This window comes from Barbus barbus (genome assembly GCF_936440315.1).
Source record: "Barbus barbus genome assembly, chromosome: 34".
NCBI lineage: Eukaryota > Metazoa > Chordata > Actinopteri > Cypriniformes > Cyprinidae > Barbus > Barbus barbus.
This window is the reverse complement of record NC_136762.1, coordinates 23,908,794-23,932,065: the sequence shown is the minus strand read 5'-3', so window position 1 is coordinate 23,932,065 and position 23,272 is coordinate 23,908,794. Positions and strand designations below refer to the sequence as shown.

The 23,272-nt window shown below is 37.9% G+C and overlaps 1 protein-coding gene across 2 annotated transcripts in view; it reads right to left on the bottom strand.

The window, feature by feature from the left end:
* Positions 1-7,727: 7,727 nt before the first annotated feature.
* LOC306854089 (cell adhesion molecule DSCAM-like) overlaps positions 7,728-23,272 on the bottom strand; it is a gene marked incomplete at its 3' end in the record, with an annotated part of 148,811 nt that continues 133,266 nt past the window's right edge. Inside the window, exons 21-33 of one of the 2 annotated variants that reach the window (XM_079391900.1) lie at positions 22,939-23,092; positions 22,678-22,795; positions 21,504-21,667; positions 21,266-21,364; positions 20,823-21,011; positions 19,744-20,034; positions 19,274-19,450; positions 19,105-19,135; positions 17,191-17,306; positions 16,775-16,924; positions 14,579-14,776; positions 12,846-13,148; positions 7,728-8,101 (exon numbers count right to left, since the gene is read on the bottom strand). In XM_079391900.1, the coding sequence (XP_079248026.1) occupies positions 7,728-8,101; positions 12,846-13,148; positions 14,579-14,776; positions 16,775-16,924; positions 17,191-17,306; positions 19,105-19,135; positions 19,274-19,450; positions 19,744-20,034; positions 20,823-21,011; positions 21,266-21,364; positions 21,504-21,667; positions 22,678-22,795; positions 22,939-23,092 (2,364 nt within the window). The remainder of the gene's footprint in view (positions 8,102-12,845; positions 13,149-14,578; positions 14,777-16,774; positions 16,925-17,190; positions 17,307-19,104; positions 19,136-19,273; positions 19,451-19,743; positions 20,035-20,822; positions 21,012-21,265; positions 21,365-21,503; positions 21,668-22,677; positions 22,796-22,938; positions 23,093-23,272) is intronic. The other variant, XM_079391901.1, reaches the window with a different exon arrangement.

The window sequence follows — 23,272 nt, the reverse complement described above, 5'->3', positions numbered from 1 at the left end:
GTGCTGATATAGCCGACATGAAGGATGGTGTTTTACGTCGAAGAAAGTACAAAGCCTATAATAAATAATATTTTTGCATCCAGATACGTCGCGAATATGGAAACATTTGGATTTGTGCCGAATGAGAGAGGTAGGCATCAGTTTCACGTTTAATTTGTTTTCGGATTGATTTTTAGCCTGTAGGCTATAGCATTAAGTTTAGAGGATTTGTTGTGTTAACTAAACTAATAACTGTGTTTATAATGTCTGTAAACATTTTAATTTACTGGCATTTTAGCCTACATCATTTCTGAATGCCTAATAAAATGCAACGCGACTTAGCCTATGTTTTTTTTCCTCAAATCGCAATTTTATACAAGTAGCGTTTTTTAACAATGCAGCAAACATTTTTAAATATATCTTTAAAAAATACTTTAATGTCTTTAAAGCATTAAATGATTTTTTATTTTGTTTAGTAACATTTAGGCAAATCTAGAAAATTGATGCTGTATTGGCTGAGACTAAGCGCAGCGTGATACCATCTGATACCATCTCTTCCTGTTTTTTTCCCCTTTATTTTTCCTTTTATGTAAAGAAAACACTGTACTTCATTATTATTATTATTATAAGCAAAGACAATTTAAAAAATAATGTTATTAACCGTTATTTTTTCTACTCGAACCGGTTTCGAAACGGTAATAATACAGAGGAACGCAGGAACGGAAACGTTAAAATATTGATTCTGCTCGGAGTGAACCGATTGACTTTTTTTTGTTTTGTTTTTCAAGCCCTGATAATATATGTATGACACAGAGTGAAAACTCCTCACATGACCGCTACCGAACATCTGAACATAACAAAACAAATGCACATTGACGGATCTTCTTCCGTCTGTTCTGCAAAATGTACAAATGTAGCATATACACTCACCTAAAGGATTATCAGGAACACCATACTAATACTGTGTTTGACCCCCTTTCGCCCTCAGAACTGCCTTAATTCTACGTGGCATTGATTCAACAAGGTGCTGAAAGCATTCTTTAGAAATGTTGGCCCATATTGATAGGATAGCATCTTGCAGTTGATGGAGATTTGTGGGATGCACATCCAGGGCACGAAGCTCCCGTTCCACCACATCCCAAAGATGCTCTATTGGGTTGAGATCTGGTGACTGTGGGGGCCATTTTAGTACAGTGAACTCATTGTCATGTTCAAGAAACCAATTTGAAATGATTCGAGCTTTGTGACATGGTGCATTATCGTGCTGGAAGTAGCCATCAGAGGATGGGTACATGGTGGTCATAAAGGGATGGACACGGTCAGAAACAATGCTCAGGTAGGCCGTGGCATTTAAACGATGCCCAATTGGCACTAAGGGGCCTAAAGTGTGCCAAGAAAACATCCCCCACACCATTACACCACCACCACCAGCCTGCACAGTGGTAACAAAGCATGATGGATCCATGTTCTCATTCTGTTTACACCAAATTCTGACTCTACCATCTGAATGTCTCAACAGAAATCGAGACTCATCAGACCAGGCAACATTTTTCCAGTCTTCAACCGTCCAATTTTGGTGAGCTCGTGCAAATTGTAGCCTCTTTTTCCTATTTGTAGTGGAGATGAGTGGTACCTGGTGGGGTCTTCTGCTGTTGTAGCCCATCCGCCTCAAGGTTGTGCGTGTTGTGGCTTCACAAATGCTTTGCTGCATACCTCAGTTGTAACGAGTGGTTATTTCAGTCAAAGTTGCTCTTCTATCAGCTTGAATCAGTCGGCCCATTCTCCTCTGACCTCTAGCATCAACAAGGCATTTTCGCCCACAGGACTGCCGCATACTGGATGTTTTTCCCTTTTCACACCATTCTTTGTAAACCCTAGAAATGGTTGTGCGTGAAAATCCCAGTAACTGAGCAGATTGTGAAATACTCAGACCGGCCTGTCTGGCACCAACAACCATGCCACGCTCAAAATTGCTTAAATCACCTTTCTTTCCCATTCTGACATTCAGTTTGGAGTTCAGGAGATTATCTTGACCAGGACCACACCCCTAAATGCATTGAAGCAACTGCCATGTGATTGGTTGATTAGATAATTGCATTAATGAGAAATTGAACAGGTGTTCCTAATAATCCTTTAGGTCAGTGTAAATATTGTAAATATTCTGCAAGTGTAAATATTGTAAAAATATCAATATTAATTGTGTCTAGGCATAGCCTTTAGATCTACAGTCAATTGAAAGCAAATCTGCAAAACCACATCTTCAATGCTTTTGATGTTCTTAAACTTTCTGTTACACCTCTGAGTGAGAACTGCTTCAGACGACTCAGCACGTGCAGCAGGGAACTGAATTAATCATTCAAACTAATTCGCGAACCAATTCACTGGATTGCCAGCTGGTTTGATCAAGCCTTTGAACAGAATTGACTCAAAAGAATGAATCATTCGTGAATGGGCATCGCTCATTGCCCAGAGAAAAGTAGACGACGCGTATGGAATAAATTGAAGCATTTTTAACTTGTATTGCATTAAGGTAAAGTAACGAGAGGAGCGTCGCCCACAGTAACGAAGTAAAAGTACCGTTTTTTCACTAAAAATGTACTTGAGTAAAAGTACTTTATACTCTAAAAGTATTAGTTACCAAAAAATTTTACTCAAGTAAAGGTAACGAAGTAAATGTAACTTGTTACTACCCACCTCTGGTCACTCGCTTCTCGTTTCAAAAGCACCTTAAGCTCCTTCTGCTCCTATTCGGTACCCCAGCCGATAACCTTTCCAGCCATTCATTCTGAATAGGTGCGGCAACCATGGCGGCCCAAAAAGACCTCTCCCAGCAGCAGATTCAAGCACTCGGTCGTTGGTTGTCAGAAGCTTTCAAGAGCTACATTCGATCGGACCACTCCCATATCAAGGAAGCACACCGAACCCTAATCGGCCAACATATTTTTCTATTTAACACATTGATGATGTAAAGGAAAAACAATATAAGGGTAAAATGTGATTTATTGAATTATATTATAACTTTGTAATTTTTTTCTCCCTCTGCTGATAGTAGAATTGAACATTTTAATTGCTTAAATTATGATTACATTATTAATCAATGTCACTGGTAAAACGTTAAAGCATCAAAGGAATGATCTCCTGTTTCATTAGATCTGTACATAAATCAGTTAAAAAGAGCTTGTGTACATTGGATAACAGGGGTTATGAGAAGAGCTCTTTCAATGGGACAGTTCATAACAACTTCATAATGAAAGTTCAAAATTGAAAGTTGTTTTTAAAGACTTTCATATTTATCTGGGAAGTCACATATGTCCAAATATGCTGTCAGTCACTGATTTCAAAAAGCACACATAGTAAAAGGTATGTCAGTGTAGGGCCATGAAATATGATAAAAAATAATGATAGTGTGCACTTTTAACAATTGCTGAAACAGTTAATTCAACCAAAATCAACAGCCAAGTGCCCAACTAAAGGGAACACTAATCACCATAATGGTAACATACTTTGGTAACCTTTGTGGTTGCTGGTTTTTACGGTGTAAACATGTAACCAGCAACATGTGTTTTTCTTTATTAAACAATTTATTTGGAAAATTGTCTTGGTCTTTAACTACAAACACTAACCAATTTCAAAAGAAATGTGATATGTAACACATACACAAGTTTTTTTGTGGTCTTGCTGGGATCATACCAGCACCCAAAAGACAACAAATGCTGGTACACCAGCATCCCAAGCTGGTCCCAGCATGTAAAACATACCTTACACTGGTCCACCAGCACACCTGCTTACCATGCTGGGGACCAACAAACCACCAACCAGCATCCCAGCATGCAAAACATACCGTATGCTGGAGACCAGCAATGCTGGATTTTTCAGCAGGGGTAACTGATGAATATGATGCTATCAGCAGCTATTAGGAGTAAAGTGACTTGTTTTGAGCAAGCTGGTGTTGGATTGCATTTATCTTCATTAGTGAAACAATCATGACTATTCAACTGTATCAAAGTTGGTTTTGGCCTTATTGCCACAAATTTCATTTGTCTTAAAGATAATCATTACCAAACACATAAGATTACATTTAAAATAACAAACTGTCCTATTTATGAAATTTTTTAATTATTAATACCATGAGAACATCTTCAAAACTGTAATGCAGTAAGTCATGAAGTCAGAAATGTACAACAAAGTGCAACTTGAGTACATGCAGCACTTTAAAAGACCCTCCTGACTCACAATTGTATGCCATTTTTTATTTTAATTTGTTTTTTAATCCATATAATTTGCATTTTTGCTATCTCACCATGTGCTGCATGGTGGAATATCAAAATGACACTTATTGCATACTATATAATAGTAAATTATGCATATTTTGATGTGGGGAATGTCTTGTTCTTTCAATTACTGAAGTCCACTTTTTTTTTTTAAAGAAATTATTTTGATATTAAAAATGGCCAAAAAGAAACCCATAAACCCATCTGTGTATTGTTCTTTTTGATAGAGACTAGTCTATAGACTCTTGTCTCAGAGCACTATTGTCTTTAAAGAAGAATGCAAACTGGATCTAACCAGCACAGAAAGAGAAGTGAACGGCCCAGGTGCACAACAGCAAGAGAATGAGTACATCAGAACCGTTCATTCGAGAAACAGATGCTTCTGGTGCTCAGCTGCATCTTCGTTGTGTGAAGGAAAGACTCTAGAAAGCACGAGGTCTGTAAGTGTCACTACTGCACATGGAGGATTCGTTGATGAGCAGAACGTTTGAAGAACAACATTTATTTGAAATAGAAATAGTCATTTGTAACATTATACATCTTATATTATTGTCTCATTATACTGTATATTTTCAAGTGATGGTGAAAAGACATCAAATTGACATCAAAATTAATGTCAAAAAACAGGTCAAATATGCAAATCAAACTGATGTCAATAATTTGACGTGACATTGATTTGATGTTAACTGAATCAAACATATTGGCCTACATATACATTAAACCAATTTCAGTGTTGGATTAACTTCCTATTTTCACCCAATCATCACTGGAAGAAATTGCCATCAAAACTGAGTTTAAAATGATCTTACAGCATCTTGATAAAGTCTTGAATAATATTTGACGTCAAATGAATATCAAGGTGCCAACTGAGATTGCTTCCTTGGTGAGTGAACGTAACAATATCTTTCAAAATCAAAACATTTCAAAGTACTCCCAAAATTTTGAATGATAATATATTGTATGTGTAATTTAAAGAATGATTTCTGCTATTATATATATATCTGTCAGATATCCACAAAAGCATTTAAAAACGGGATAATGATGCCAATCATAGACCTGAATGTCCTTTTTCCATATTTCATCTGCTATGAGTTCAGTACGGCTACACAATCTCTGGTCAGGACAATTTGTTTGGTGGAGTTGCCATTCTCATGGTTGACTGAGAATGACTTAAAAATTATTTTCTCTAACCTTTAAAAGGGTTAGCAATTCCAGAAATTCAAAGCAACTGCATTTAATAGGCCTGTGTAATATTCAAAATATAGTTATTTTGTCAACACAGCAAGCCTGTATTCTCATCAGTGTTTGAATGATAGATTTATCAAGTCACATTGTTAACACAACCAAACTTTGTTTATGATTTTTTACAAAATTGAAGGAGGTTGTACAAAAATATAAATACTTCTGAATGTTTAACAGACAAGCAATGCAAATTCATTGATCTATAGACATGTATTTCTTGTAATTTAGATTCATATTTTAGTTTTTATTGTATGTTAGCGTTCTTAGGTGTCATTTTCTGTCTTCCATGCATAAAACATTTGTATGTTTTTAACTATATTTTCATTCTGGAGTGGGACCATTGTTAGACACGTTTAATCGAATGAAAGAAAAAGTTAAGAAAACTTAAACACTTCAGTTATTTTAGTGAAGTCATTGTAGTTCTTGGAGTTGAGTTGGAGGTGTCCAGATGAACACAAAGCCTGCTATAGTGTGAGTGCATTAATAACTGCATGTGCTGGTTTTCAGCTGACTGAGGAGAAACCCACACAAACAGAAGAGCTCCTCCTACAGACAGTATTCAGAGCTCCTATCATAAACATTTAGTGTAGTTATTTGTAGTGTCGGTTATGGCCCTATAGATATTTGTGCATTATGACATTATTTTCCTGACTTTAGCTAATTCTGATACTGTGATGCACCAGCATGTTTTCCTTATGAGGATATATAATTTTTTAAATACAGTCATTTTACATTATTGTCATCTTGACAAGCATCATGATTTATCATTTTGGTCTTTCCATGTTTAAGGCAAGCATTCGATTGGCAGGCTTGACAACTGAAGACATGAATGGCAAAAACAAATCAAGTGGAGCATTATATATCAGAACACTTCTGTGCACCGTGAATGTGTTTTCATCATTCTGCCGGTCTACTGTCATCATTAAAAACGTTCGTCAATTATAGTTTAGAGACTGCGTCATTAGTTTGTCTCTTTATTGTCAATCATCTTCGGGTTTATTTTTCATTATGCATTACTGAATACATTCATATCTGTTAGTACTTCAAGATGTCCAAGAATTACGAAATTATTAGTAAATCCAGTGTCATATTGCTCAATTAAAATATCTTCTCTTTGTTGCGTGTCTTACACAAAACAGGCCACACCATCTACAAACAGGTGAATCAGATACCATTCATTCAAGGAGCTGCTGGAGAAAACTGCAGATAGACATTTACGGTTCTTCCACGTTTCTCTCTTTGTGTCACACATGCTCTGCAGCTCATTCGATGAAACTATTGTTACGTAGTCACAAAAAGCTCCATGAGTGGAAAAAAAGACAAGAGAACCCAACAGTTTTAATTTTCTAATCAAACCAGATGTGTGTAAAAATGACTAAGGACTTTATTTACCAAATCTTTTTTTCCCTGTATTATCCACAAATAAAAGTGATCCCTTCATGTGTGTGTGTATATATATACACATACATATACATACACATGAAGAGATATATATATATTTATATGTATATTATAACATATAATGTTATAACATGTGTTATAACATTATATAATCCTTTAGTGTGAAGAAAATCTCTTGGAATTCATTTTTTATTTTCAGGTCCCCATGCAGTCCTTAGAAAGCACAACATTCTGAGACGACTGGAAAATGTGGACTCGTTGTCCTTCCTCCTCGTCTTCTGTGATCGTCAGATACACCGCTGTGACAAACAGCCTCGAAAAATGCCGATCACACCTCATAGTTTCATCAAAACAACAGAGTCATGGATAGAGAAAGAAACATCTTCCTGCAGAGCTGACCACACCCCGCCTTTTTTAAACAATTTTTTGATAATTTTTTCTCTATTTTTATATAATAATAATAATGACTATAGAATTATCCTTGATATAAATTCAAAAGTAGTTCCTCTGTCAATTTAAATAAATAATTTTGGCAATCTTCATAATGGTGGTATTTAAAATAAATGAATGATTACGTAAAAAAAATCAGAAAAGAGGACAAGAGAAGAAGGTGAGCCAAAGAAAGAAAGTGTAAAAAAACAGCAGAGAGAGAGTGAGATGGATAGATAGCAAGAAAGAAAGACAGATGCAAAGAAAACTATCCACTTCTTTAGGAATTCAGAATGTATGTACAGGACTCATCTCTGAATCAGAAAAGCGCTCGTCTTTGCAGCAGGTCCTCACGTGTTTGTGTGTGCATGACAGTGCAACGTGGTCCGCAGCTGTAGTCCTGTGTTATACAAGTGTGTAGGACTTTGCGTAGGGGTTGTTGCTTTGTTTCAGGTGTCCTCTGGAGTCTAGCAGCGATTCCTGGGAGCTGCTGAGTTTGGCGGCCTGGGCCAGGTCGCCCGGCTCGCGCTGTGGCAGTGTGGAGGCAGTTCCCGGCTGCCACTGTTGTACTGCCTCTCTGCTGGGAGGGCCGGAGGAAGAGAGGGCTGACGAGGGGGTCTCGGAGGGTGTGGGGGCCAGCAGGGCTGGCCGCTTTGCCATTCGGCTCTTCTGCGGGTCCATACAAGTCTGTCCTGTGGCCTCTCGACCTGAAGAGGCTGCTCCCCGGTTCAAAAGGAAGTCCATGCGTAGGTAAGGGGGAAGATGGACCAGTTCACCTGCTACGAGACAGACAGGGTCATGTAAGTCTGAGCACTGCTCAAAGATCAGATTCGCTTTCCACAATGTGATAAATGACCAAAAAATGGATGGAGAATCTAGTCTTTAAAGGAGAGGTTCACTTCCAGAATGAAAGTTTCCTGAGAATTTACTCACCCCCATGTCATCCAAGATGTTCATGCCTTTCTTCAGTCGCAAAGAAATTAAGGTTTTTGAGGAAAACGTTCCAGGATTTTTGTCCATATAGTTGAATTTAATGGTGGCCAACAGGTTGAAGGTCCAAATTGAAGTTTCAAAGGGCGGTACATGATCTCAGCCAAGAAATAAGGGTCTTATCTAGCAAAATGATTGTCATTTTAATAAACAAATATATATATTTATACACTTTTTACACTTTTAGCTCTGCAATGCCCATGTGCGTCTTTATTAGGTGATGTTGGAAAGATCACGCATGACGTAGGCGGAAGTACCAATCAGTGTTTACACAGCGAACATTCAAAAAAAGTAAAATGCCCTTCACAAAAAAAGGTAAAACAACAATGTCAGACGATTTTAAAGTTTTATATATTTTTTTTAATTTTTTAAATAAAATCCCTTATTTCTTGGCTGGGATTGTGTAGAGCCCTTTGAAGCTGCTTTGAAACTGCAATTTGGACCTTCAAATCGTTGGCCACCATTGAAGTCCATTATATGGAGAGACATCCTGGAATGTTTTCCTCAAAAAACTTACTGAAAAAGAAAGACATGAACATCTTGGATGACATGGGGGTGAGTAAATTATCAGGAAATGTTTATTCTGGAAGTGATCTAATCCTTTAAAAGAATGTTCTGGGTTCAAGATCTATCAACAACATAGGACAGGGCAGGAGAGTTTTAGGATAGGATAAGGTAGGGTAGGATAGAACAAGATAAAATATGTTATGATAGAACACATCAGGTTTAGGATAGAATAAGATAGGACAGAACAGGATAGGTTAAAGGGTAGGATAAAATACGTTTAGAAATGGATAGATTTGTTTTGTGGTAGGATAGGGTTTGTTAGGAGAGTATAGGTTAGGTTCAGGGTAGGATAGGGACAGGACAAGACAGATTTACTATTGAGTAGATTTGTTTTAGGGCAGTACAAAGTAAGAATATGCTAGCAGGGGTTAGGTTAAGTTTAGTGCAGGATTGGTTAGGTTTAAATGTAGAATATTATAGAACAGGGCAAGACAAGACAGGGTAGGTTTAGGGAAGGTCTATGATGGGATAGGATAGGCTTATTTTAGGGTAGAACAGGGTAATATCTTAGAAGTTAGTGTGAGGATTTCGTTAGGGTTAAACAGGGTTGGGAGGGTTACTTTTAAAATGTATTCCATTACAGTTACAAATTACTTCATTAAAAAAGTATTCAGTAACATAATCCAAGTACCACAATATACAAGTAATGAAATCTGATTACTTTTGGATTACTTCAAGTTACGTGTATATAAAGTAAAAAAATCTAAATCTAAGTACTTTTATTTATGACTTTAAAATGAAAACTAATAAAAACTATAGTAAAAACTACTTGAAACTATTAAAAATCATGTCTTGTTTCACCATCTAGATATTACAGCCCCTATTTATTTATTTTTAATTTTTTTTTATAAATTTCTTTTAACATGTACACGTAAAAATAAATATAGTTTATATACAACATTAAAAAATGTACACCATATTCATGTACATATTAGTCTATTTTAAAATAAGCCTACATGTCGAAACGTATGTGAAATGTTTTGACTCTCGTGTTAATTTCTCCATTTTCCAGCTCATTTTCCGCTAGAAAACTTACACACAGCTGCAGTCATGCACACCATGGAATTTTAAACCAGTAACAAACACAAAATTGTAGCTAACATGATGATTTCCATGCTAGTCGCACCTGCAAATGTTCAAGTTGGTTGAGTAGCCTTTGTTAAAGCAAGAGTCTTCATGCATAGCTTACACTGTACAACTATGTTATTTCTTATATCCTTTTTGAAGACAAAATAACTAAAATTTCGAGACATGAAAACGTTTTTCCCAACAGGAACCATTGTAATTGGCAACAAAACATCAAACAAACAGTTGATCAAAAAGGATATTTTTAATGTGTATAAATAAATAATCTGTAATTATTAATTTCTTTCTATTCTATGTTTGGATTTTTTTTTAACTGAGTTAAATTGAATAATTTAAATTTGTTTAATAGGCTTAATTAAACCCAGTGAAAAATGGTCAGCCACTTTATTAAACATAGACTGAAGTTTTTTCTCTAAAACTAATTATGAATGTATCTCTTTAAAAATCAACTGCCGTGACTGCTTAATTAAACGATTCAACTGATTGTTCATTAGCTCTCTTCCAAAACCTACTGAGATGCCTCGCTGCCTATACTTGGGTTGTGCATACATACAAATTGTTGTAATAGACTAATCGTCTAGTTGTCTAACAACAAACTGGATTTTAAATCAAAGATAAAGATGTCAGATTTTTTTTCTCACACATACAAAACATTGCTTGATCAGACAAGAATGAATGTAACCTCACTTTCTCTCTCAGTGGATTTGTTTGTTTTCATGTTACTTTCAAGTATTTGGGTGATCAAATGAGTGGAATACAGTATTATATAAACTCTTTCCAATAAGGCCAGTGCTTGAAGTTCTTATCACATTCAACAGCTCCATTGTGACAGTAAACTGCTGTTTTGAAAAGACAGATGATACCTCCCCAGCACAGGATGCAGATCGGCCCTACTTGCCCAGGTGCTCTCACTAACCAAAGGCTTCATGTCTGGAGGCATAACGCCTGGATACATTCACAATGAGACAGTAACACTAAACTCTAACCAGTAACTCAAGAACTGTCTGGGGCCAAAACCAGCCCTGGGTGGCCCAGACACAGGACACATTAAACCCATTGATGCAAAAAGAACATGCAGTGTGTTTGGACAACAGCCTTCAAGCCTGTACCCATCAACACAGGAATTGATAGCACATTGCAAGAGTGACAGCTGACTGGTGAACAGGTAAACTGAGGAACATGTGGAAAACATAAGAAAGCTGACTTGCACACATACACTACCGGTCAAAAATTTTGAATTTTTATTTCATTTTTTGCCTTTTTATTATGATAGGATAGCTAGAAAGGAAGCAGTGGGCGAGAGAGATTGGGAAGGGATCAGGAAAAGGACTCGATCTAGGGATGTCCGAAGTGCATTGGTGCACTACCCACGAGACTATCAGCGCAAATACAATTAAGATTTTTAGGGCCAGATGTACTCAACAGGGCAAATTAGCATTGGAGCGCAATTCCATAAAAGCGTAGATGGGAGGGGAAAATTCTGCGTGTGATTTACTGACAATGCACATATTAACATAGACACTGCCAGATCATTTCCATAATGACCAGCATATCTACCAAGAGCAGCGCAAATTAACGCCTGCTTTAAGACATGCTTTTTTGGATGTTAATAATGGTGCAAATACCAGTAATTTGATGAGCGCAAACATTCAAGATTCATTTTAATATCTCCTCCCATAAATTTGACATTTTCAAATTGTAAAGGGAAACTCCTTCAAATGCATATTCAATAATATCAGGCACAAACATAACTGTGTCCACGCCTTTTCAGCTCTAATTATTCACTGCGTGTCTTTAGTAAATCCTGACAGTACTATTTTAACGCCAAAAGACGGTTTGTACTGGCGCAAGCTGTTAGCAATTCTGGCCTCTAATGTTTTGGAAAGTATCTTATACTCATCAAGGCTCATTAATTTGATTAAAAAAATACAGCAAACACAGTAATACTGTAAAATATTATTTCAATTTAAAATAGCCGTTTTCTATTTGACTATATTTTAGAATGTAATTTATTCCTTTGATGACGAAGCTGAATCAAGTCAACATTTATTTGAAATAGAAAATGTCTTTACTATCACCTTTGTTCAATTTAATGTCTCCATGCTACATAAAATGTAACACTTCTAAAATTTCTTAAATATTTTTTACTTTTTAATTACATCAAATGGTATTTTATCATACCAAAATTTTACAAAAAATTGTTTAACTTTAAATTGTAATAACACTTTGCAATATTTCAACTTTACTGTATTTGTCCTTAAATAAAAGCACCTTAATAATTCCAAACCTTTGACCAGAAGTGTACATAAACTTTTACATGCAATAATCTTCACCAAGTAAATTCTAATGTGAAAACTACACTGCCTAAATTTATATTCACACAGCACACATTTCCATAATTCCTCCTCTTCAACCACCTGGCTCCATTCTGATATGTAGCGCTCACTTTTAACAATCCAATCGATTCCGGATTCAATTCCTAAAGTTCCTCCCTATGTTTTCTCTTTTTGAAAATCCTGTTTTCTCTGAAATATGTGCAGTTATCAAAGAAAAAGTACTTCAACAGTGTTTTGCACATAGCGGATATTTAAAAAAATGTAGAGATTCCTTGTTAATTAAACTCCACCATACAAAGAGTGGAAATGACTTGCCTTTCCATTGTAATTAATGTATAGATAAAACAGTGATCAAGAAGGTCTTTTCACATCAGATTGGAGCATGTGTGTACTGAATATGTGTTGCTGTTCTAAAGATGCCTACACACTGGAGAGTTCTTATACTGAGCTTCATTTTGATATAGCAGTGTCAGTATGAGAATTTTGTTTGAACTGGAGACTATAGGCAAGTTGACGCTTCCCCATATTTGTAGCCAGGTCTTACCGGGTCTGTGTGCTTTGGGCACGGCCATGTTCATGACCCGGGTGGCGTCTTGTGGTTTGGGTGGGGAAGCGGTGAATCTGCAGATGCCTGACTCTGACGGCGTGCTGGACGTCAGGCTGTCTGTGTAGTCATTGGTGCCAGCAGTCATCTGTTCGGAGGATGTGTCTGAGATGAAACATTCTGTGATCGTGAACTTAGCGTGTCGCAGCTGTTCCTCCATCTTAGCATGTTCGTAAGCACGGGCTAACTCCTCGTACGTGGAGGAGGCGCTTTCTGTAGACACCATACTGCTGCGAGCACGGTCTGTGAGAGAGAACGGACATGGCATTATATTTCACAAAGCTTTTGGTCCACTTGGGTTACATGGGATGTTACTGCAGTGTCTAGTTTTCTTTTTATTCTGATATTTTTAATATTTTGTCCACTCATTTAAAGCCCATGTAACCAAAACGTTCTCAAAAAGTACAAAAAACATCTCAATTTCTATAAGTAATCGATATATAATCAAGCAGTTTAATAAACGTCTCTGAAGACACAATCACTTTATATATGATTTATATGCTTTAATATTTAATTTAGGCTTTTAGTCACATATAAACACTGATCAATGCACATACATAGAGCACATCAAATTTGTTAAATGGATGACCAAGCATGCTTTCACACAAGCATGTCTGTGCTGCCGTGAAAACAAATGAGGTTTGTTTTCGATAAATGGGCAAAAATTTATACTGAATACTTAAATAGGCGTTAACATGTAAATATGGATGGTCATGTGTTATTGTAATCTGTATGCTGTTAGAATGCCACAGATTTTAAAACAAAACTATACTCTTTATGGACTGGAGAGGGAATTTTGCAACATAGGCTCATTGGAAATACGTAGGTGCTTCTAAATACATTTCTGCAAAACTGAAAAAACGTACATACATACAAATTGCTGCAGTTTTGATTTGAAATTAACACTAGAGGCAGTAAAACTCAAATTTTATTCCTTATCACACAAAGTATGATTTGCTGGTCCACAGTTTCAATTAATAAAGCCTAATTTTCGCTTAATTACTTGAGGGATATCATGTTATGAATTCAAAACAATTTTAACATGCTGCGACATTTGAAAACTGATACTTTTGAACGTTGGCGTCACATATCCAGCTTCATATGTATGGGTTTTTATATTCAGTAGGTTTGTTTGGTAGCTCACGCAGTATGGAGTTTGACTTGAGAGGTGAAGAGCTTGGGTATGAATCCCGTGAAACTACGGTTCCACAAAACAGTTCAAACCTGCATATAAGTAAAGTTCAAATGGCACGGATACATCAACAAATCTTTTTTGTACCAGTTTTGCATTTGTTGTATCGGGTAGGTTTAGGGTTGGGTTTGGTGTAGGGGATATTTCCAACACGATAGAGCATTAACTTTTAGCGACACTCATCAGATATTTGAATTATCAACCACTGTATACGTACCTGAAGCAAAGTAATAAAAACACAGCAATACGTGCCTATATCAATGTAACAAAGAAATGTGCCAGGGTCACAAATTGAACCCATGTTTTAGCGCCACTCACTGGACGTTTGAAACTGCCTCGAAATGTGCAGTAAGGTCTTGCAGAAATGTAATTAGAGCCACGTATTTTTTACAGTGTGTTTTCATAGAACATCATACTATTACAAAAGTTCAAGTGTTTTTTTCCATGTATGATTCCTTTAATTGAAACAGTTGGCTGTTACCTGTGTCCTGAGAGGGACTGACACTGTAACTGTCACTCTCTTTGTCCACTGAGCCCGTGGCGCGAGGTGTGGGAAGCCTCCAGTCAGTAGTGAGGGTGTGTGAGGAGATGGGAGGGTGAGGTCGGTTCAGGGTCCACTGGCTGGCGTATCGACTACGTGTGGCAGGACCTGCTTTAGCTGTGCGGCGGGCAGTGGGGTCTGAGGAAACAGAGATATACAGAACACCTTAATACGGCACAAAGTGACCAGCATAAAGTGAACCAAATCTCTACCCTCCTTTATGAAAAACTACACTATGGTGAAGTGATGGTATCAGATGATGATACCGTGGTACTTTAATATGCCAGATAAATATTTGAAGTCAAAAGTTTACATACACCTTGCAGAATCTGTAAAAAGTAATTATTTTACCAAAATAAAAAAGGGATCATACAAAATGCATGTTATTGTTTTAGTACTGACCTGAATAAGATATTTAACATAAAATATGTTTACATATAGTCCACAAGACTTTACATACACTTGATTCTTAATACTTTGTTGTAACCTGAATGATCCACATGGAGGACAACATTGAGGATCACACTGAGGACCACTGTTTGAGCGTTTGAACCTTCTGTAATATAGTAGTTGCATATGAGTCCCTCAGTCATCCTCAGTGTGAAAAAGATGGATCTCCAAATAATACAGTTATTGTTGGAAAGGGTTCAAAATGCTGGAAAACTAAATATTTTTTCTGAAGAACAGCAGGCAGTTTAACTGTTCAGGACAAACAAGGGACTCATGCACTATAACTAAACTAAAAAAAAACACAGCTGTGGATTATTCAGGTAACAACACAGTATTAAGTATCAAGGGGATGTAAACTTTTGAAAGGGGTCATTTTTATAATTCTCTTGTGGACTAGCTATATGTAAACACGTCTATGTGAAATATCTTATTTCAGGTCAGTACTAAATTAACAATAACATGCATTTTGTATGATCCCTTTTATTTTTGGTTAAATAATTAACATTTAGCAGATTCTGCAATGTGTATGTAAACTTTAGGTTAACATGACAGAATTTTCATTTTTGGGTAAACAATTTATTTAAGTCAACGCTGGCGAATCCAACTGAATCAATGATTGTAATCACGACCCTTGTCAGAGAAATGCTCCTCTTCAGTTCAGCTCCACTGAAGCCGTCAGTGAGCAGAGAAAGCTGGTATTCACTTCCTGTGAACCCAATTAAACTGTTCATGTGCTGTACATGTTATTCAAATCACAGGACTGGATAGAGGCAACCTCAATATTCTTTCAGGTCATACTCAATGGCGTGATGAGAAATGAAAGCATGTTTATGATGATTATTCAGGATAACGGACAGGCAAGAGGTGCAGAGGACAATGCATTGATAATACATTGAGGTGGGAAACTCTTTCGCTCCAATTCAACTAGCCATTCTAAAATGATGATTAAATCCATGCATTGACTGCATTACAGTTCTATGTCACTACTGCACAAAGATCCTTGATTAAAACAAAAATAAATTACTTTCCTATAATTAGTAAAACAGTACTGGGGCTTTACACTATACATTATACTATATACCAATCAGCACTTTTATTTTGAATACTTAAGCATGTCGAAAAGAAGTGCTGTTTTATTTGTACTTACATGTTTACTGGAGTAACATTTCATTAGGGTGCCTGCACTTTAATCTGTACCTTACGGATGCATGTGAAGTTATATGCTTTGAGGTCAAATATGGATGCAAAAATCCTTTAGTTTGTAGGAATGCTCCAAATGATCGGCCACTGGGCAAAAGTGGTTACAAGTGTATGTGTGTGTGTGTAAGTCCACTTATTGTGCTTTGGGTAGGAGTACAGAGCATCATTTGAAAAAAAAGTCTTTTTTTTTCATAAAAAAAAAAAAAAAAAAAAAAAAGTAGAAAAATTAAACAGAATTAGTATTCTATGGCATACTATGTTAAACACATTATGATTTGAGATTCACAAATTCTGATCCAACAGACTTTTTACATCTGATACTGAATTGAGATGTACTGCATCTTCTATAGACTTCTCTTGGACAGTTTGTTGATGTCAAACACAGTGTATAACCGATCTTGTTTCTATTAAGTCATCTAAACAAATAGGCAGCTTTATGAAAAGTTGTGACATCAACATAACCAAGCATACTAGTTCAGTTCTTACTTGTACCAGGTCTAGCGTCAGACACGTCTACTAGTGGTCCAGTGGCCTGAGATAGGGACTGGTAATGCACTGTATGGGTGACGGTTGAGGACTTCTGTTTAGATGTTTCTCCAAAGTCATTGTCTGTCAACAGCACTGTGGAGCGGTCATCTGAAAAACAGGTTAATTCAAGTAGAGAAGATCACAATCAAACAATATACAGTTTCTGAATAGTGGGTGTTATTGGCTTTTTTTTGCATGATTTGAAGTGGTATCATTCATGTTAGCACAAACAGTACAAGACAAGTTTTGAGAGAAAGTTTTAACACACCAACCTTTCCAGTTTCAAACTCCTAAATTAACTGCAAACAAACATTGTTTTGGACTCATTTTCTGGAGGATATCAGGGCCTTTAGTCATACCGATTGGTCTCTTACCAATTGTCTCCATAGTGTCTCTCTCCTCAATGAGTAGCTGAGCACGTGGGATATCGATGTGCATCCTCAGAGTCTGCTGTTGTTTGTTCACAGTGTCTGGTGTGCGTGCATTTTTACTGGAGAAACACATCCAAACATAAAACAATTACATGCGCTGCTTTTTGACAAAGTGCACTGATTTTGTCACGAATCTGGTCTATGAACTTACGTTTACTCAACACCAGAGGTCACTCCTCCATCACATTCACCTTTACACCACACAGACTGTTACATTTGACCCTGGACTGCATTTCCCATCATTCATTGCACTAAGCTGACACAGCTGTCTCAATCACATGCTCACACCTGAGAACCTTCTCACAATCACACACCCTTTATTAACCATGGACTTCTTTTCACAGATCGCCGTGTATTGTTCTGTGTTTAGCACTCTCTAAGTGTTAGCTGCCTTACGAAGCCATTCTGTGTTTATGTGTAGCTCTGAGTCTGGTTCTGCGTTTAGCACTCTCCAAGTGTTCGCTGCCTTACCGAGCCATTCTGTGTTTATGTGTATCCCTGAGTCTGGTTCTGCGTTTAGCACTCTCCAAGTGTTCGCTGCCTTAACGAGCCATTCTGTGTTTATGTGTATCCCTGAGTCTGGTTCTGCATTTAGCACTCCCCAAGTGTTCGCTGCCTTACCGAGCCATTCTGTGTTTATGTATATCCCTGAGTCTGGTTCTGCGTTTAGCACTCTCCAAGTGTTAGCTGCCTTACCGAGCCATTCTGTGTTTATGTGTATCCCTGAGTCTGGTTCTGCGTTTAGCACTCTCCAAGTGTTAGCTGCCTTACCGAGCCATTCTGTGTTTATGTGTATCCCTGAGTCTGGTTCTGCGTTTAGCACTCTCCAAGTGTTCGCTGCCTTAACGAGCCATTCTGTGTTTATGTGTATCCCTGAGTCTGGTTCTGCGTTTAGCACTCCCCAAGTGTTCGCTGCCTTACCGAGCCATTCTGTGTTTATGTGTATCCCTGAGTCTGGTTCTGCGTTTAGCACTCTCCAAGTGTTCGCTGCCTTACCGAGCCATTCTGTGTTTATGTGTATCCCTGAGTCTGGTTCTGCGTTTAGCACTCTCCAAGTGTTAGCTGCCTTACCGAGCCATTCTGTGTTTATGTGTATCCCTGAGTCTGGTTCTGCGTTTAGCACTCTCCAAGTGTTAACTGCCTTACCGAGCCATTCTGTGTTTATGTGTATCCCTGAGTCTGGTTCTGCGTTTAGCACTCTCCAAGTGTTAGCTGCCTTACCGAGCCATTCTGTGTTTATGTTTATCCCTGAGTCTGGTTCTGCGTTTAGCACTCTCCAAGTGTTAGCTGCCTTACCGAGCCATTCTGTGTTTATGTGTATCCCTGAGTCTGGTTCTGCGTTTAGCACTCTCCAAGTGTTAGCTGCCTTACCGAGCCATTCTGTGTTTATGTTTATCCCTGAGTCTGGTTCTGCGTTTAGCACTCTCCAAGTGTTAGCTGCCTTACCGAGCCATTCTGTGTTTATGTGTATCCCTGAGTCTGGTTCTGCGTTTAGCACTCTCCAAGTGTTAGCTGCCTTACGAAGCCATTCTGTGTGTTTATGTGTAGCTTCGAGTCTGGTTCTGCGTGGATTTACCCTTGTCTCCCCATTTCAGACTCTCTGTATACCTCGTTTGGATTATTGCTCAGGTTATCGGACTACCCCTCTTCTCAAGCCCTCTGGATATTGTTTACCGATCGAGGACCCACGCATGCCCTTGGATTACTCTTGTGTCTTGCCCGTGCCATACCTGTTTGCTGGTGTTTTGACCCTGCCTGTTATTTGACTGTTTATTAATAAAAACTTGCAAATGGATCTGTACGTCTCGTCGGTTCCGTTACAGATTTATAGGCAATACTATTACTATTGTTATTTACCTCATTAGCATCTCTGCCAGGCTCTTTGCATCTGTTGAATTAAGAGAAATTAAAAAGTTGTCAGTTGCAAAATACTGTTTGATATTAAAAGTGTATGAAGGAAATGAATAAGAGTATCATCAAGTAGGTATGATGTTCTGTTCACTAGATATGTCATGTGTCTACACACCTCGTAATCTCTTGAGCCTTTGCTCCCTTCTTCTCCTCCTCAATACCAGAAGAACAATGAAGACCATAGAAATTGCCACCAGAATACAGATGATTGTTACCATCATTTTAAGTCCTTCATTGCCCTGCCTGTTCTCCTGGCTGGGGTCTACAGTCTTTGGCAATGGAGCAATCGTGCCTGGAGATAGAAGATCGAGAAGCTGAGAGATGATTTAGATTTTTTTTAAAGTCTGGTCATAACCAAGTTTTGATCAATTCGATTTTTAATTCATTTTTCTACTAGTTTATGTTGGTTAGTGTTCTGACTGGCAGATCAACATCGCCATGTTGTTCTCCAGCAAAAAGTGCTGCTTAGACAACGAAACCTGATCAAGTCTTGCTGGTTAAGCCATCTAAGCAACTGCTTCCAAACACTGAACTGAGACGACATTGTTTTTGACCCTGTGTGGTATTGTAAGATGTAGTACTTACTGCCATCCACGTTTAGAGTGGCAAACAGAACCCTCTTCTCTGCTGTTCCTGCACTGTTGCCCACTCTCATCTGGAGCTCGTACCAGGTGGCCTCCTGTAGGTCGTAGAGAATGTGGTTCTTGGTGAGAGAATCTCGCTTCACCATGGTCCATTTGGTAGTGTCCACCGGCCGATATTCCAGTGTGAAGGAGTCGATCGGACAGCCGCCGTTGTTCCAACCAATGAGGTTGAGGTCCACACGGGTAGAGTTGATACTTGAGAAAAGCTCATGATCTTTGGCGAACTGTGGCTCTGATAATGTGGAGAAGTGAGAGATAATGTAACTCTGAAGTTAGAGAAAACGTTGATTGCAAATGATGATTAATAATCAAATCTATGGCCTAAGTAGCTTTTTAGCAGGCAGTTTTATTTAAATGACTTAAGTTCAAGTTTATTTGTATAGCGCTTTTCACGATACAAATCGTTGCAAAGCAGCTTTACAGAACATATTAAGTTTCTACATTATATTTAGGAGTAGGTAATTAGTGGTAACTATGGCAGAAATGTACAGTTAGTTACAAATTACACGTAATCAAACAGTCTGTGAACACTATTAACTGCAATGATTATATGTTGCGATTAAGCAAAATTTGGTAGTTTTATATGTTGTTCCAGGGTTAGCATCATCATCATTTTAACAATCCAAGATTAACAATCCCATGAAACCAAAATAAGATGCAAGACATTGGTGTGTGGGAAATTGCCCCACTACACTCATTCACTATTCCCTACATTACTCCACTGATATTTTAAAGAGTGAATGAAAACAAGTGAGCGAAATTAGGCACTAAGTGTGCTGGAAGGGCTGCATCTTTTGCATATTTTCTGCTTGCTGCTTTAATAATCAGTTGACAACTATCTTGCATAAACTTATTTATTTTTAGGTTTTTTTACACCTCTCTCAAGGGTATAATTGCTCATAGCCTGCTTTGAATCAGCAGTTACTTACAATTCAATTAGGCTACCATTTCAGTTATCTGTCATGAATTTTAGCCACTAGTGAGAAGCATAAATAACTAAATATGATAAAATATTCATACCTTTCCCATGGGTTTTAGCTTCAATGATTTCACTGATGCGTCCAGGTCCAACTGCATTTTGTGCAGTCAGAGTAAATTTGTACCAAGTACCGCACTTCAGGTTCTCCAGACGGTAAGAGCGCTCACTGGGGCTGATGGAGAAACTGCCCCACTCTTCACTGTTATCCTCAGAGAACTGCAGAATGTAGCCTGAACAAAGAACACCACACTACTTTTAAAATAAACCCCAAATGCCACACTTTATTTTATTCACTTTTATGGGCGCTGTAAATTGATACAGAGCAACTACTATACAAAGCTGACCTTCAAGTTTATTAAAATATTACAGCATGTGAAATAAATCTCGGTTTAAAGCATTTGTCAGGTCTAGGTGGATTGTGTTTGTCACACAGTGGAGAATAAGTGGATGAACATATGGAATATAATTATCAGTGCAGTCTAACCTCTGATGGAGCTCCCTCCATTGTCTCCAGGGATCCAGGACAGTGTGATAGAGGTGGTTGTGGTTTTGGTCACTGTGAGGCGCGGTTGGTCCGGAGGTACTGAAACATTTTGAGAGTGATCACAAAAACTGGCTACTAAAGGAGCACTCGCATTGTTCAGTGAATTTTCAAGGATTCAATCCAGCCATTTCATAGATTTCCACATGGAGATTATTGGAATATCTGCTGTCATACACACCTTGGACCTGAAGGTTTAGCATGATCTCATCCGAACCCCAGTTGTTACTGGCAACACATCTGTAGTACCCAGAGTCCTCTGCTTTGACAGTGCGAATAACAAAGCTGCCATTGCTGTGAGCACTGCGACGACCATCGATTGAAACCGGAGCTGGTGTACCATTACTGTATGAAAACATTATCAGTTTCATAGCAAGTATGATTCACAAGAATAAATTCAACAGGTGTTGACAGTTTCATGCACAGACACTGCACTTCTGGTTTCTTTATTAAATGAAAACAATTTGACAGGACTTACAAAATGTGTATATTAAAGGATGAGTTCACTTCCAGAATAAAAATTTCCTGATAATTTACCCACCCCCATGTCATCCAAGATGTTCATGTCTTTTTTCTTCAGTCAAAAAGAAATTGAGGAAAACATTCCATGATTTTCCTCCATATTGTGGACATCATTGGGAGACAACTGGTTGAAGATCAAAATTGCAGTTTCAATGCAGCTTAAAGGGCACTACACAATCCCAGCCAAGGAATAAGGTTCTTATCTAGCGAAACGATCAATCATTTTCTAAAAAAATAAAAAAGTATATACTTTTTAACCACAAATGCTCATCTCGCACTAGTTCGACCTCACACATCACGTAGTTACGCAAAAATGGTAAAACAACGATGTTTTTTGCCCTACCCTATTAATTGAAATACACATACGAAGAACTAACTGCGCTTGACCTTTCCAACATGATTACGCAGTGCGTGAAGTCGCACATGCACATCGCAGAGCAAGACAAAGTATATAAATGTTTATTTGTTAAATGACCGATCCTTTCGCTAGATAAGACCTTTATTCCTCAGCTGGGATTGTGTAGAGCCCTTTGAATCTGCTTTGAATCTACAATTTAGACCTTCAACCCATTAGCTCCAATTACTATATGGAGAAAAGTCCTGGAGTGTTTTCCTCAAAAACCTTAATTTCTTTTCGACTGAAGAAAGAAACAAATGAACATCTCGGATGACATTGGGCTGGGTAAATTATCAGGAAATTTTTATTCTGGAAGTGAACTAATCCTTTAATGTAAAACCTCATATTAATCAAGTGCAACAGTGTTTGTCTGGCCAAAACAGAAAACAAAGTATGTTCTATATATAAATGTAAAGAATATAGAAATCAAACATACTTTCCCTTCAGCCACTTGATGGTTGGAGGAGGGTCTCCGACTGCTTTGCATGGAAGGACAATGTCCCTCATCCAGGGGGTGGTCACAGTGCCACTGAACGTCAGGATTCGTGCAGGGGCTTAAGAAACAAACAATCCATCACAATGGTGGACAAAGCCTCCCATATAAACTGTTCTATATCAAATTGGTTCTGTTAATGGTACAGTATGGTGTATCCCAAATAACATACTTCTACACTAAAAGTTAAAAGAGCCAGTCTACCTTTAGCTTGGGGCTCTACGGTGATAATTTCACTGGTATTCCCACGGCCCGCCGCAGTGACCGCCACAACCCAAATGCTGTACTGCCAGTTCTGATTCAGGTTGGTCAAACGACGGAAATAAACATCAGGTGCAGCTTCAAACTCACTGATCACCTGTAATGATACCCAATTAAAAGTTTTCATAAGAAAAAACTAAAAATTATATTTGTTAGAAAGCACTCCTGCCTTGTTTTTACATTTAAGGCAGAGGTGTCCAATCCTGCTCCTGGAGGACCACTTTGATGCACAGTTTAGCGCCAACACACCTGCCTAGAAGTTTCTATTGACCCTGAA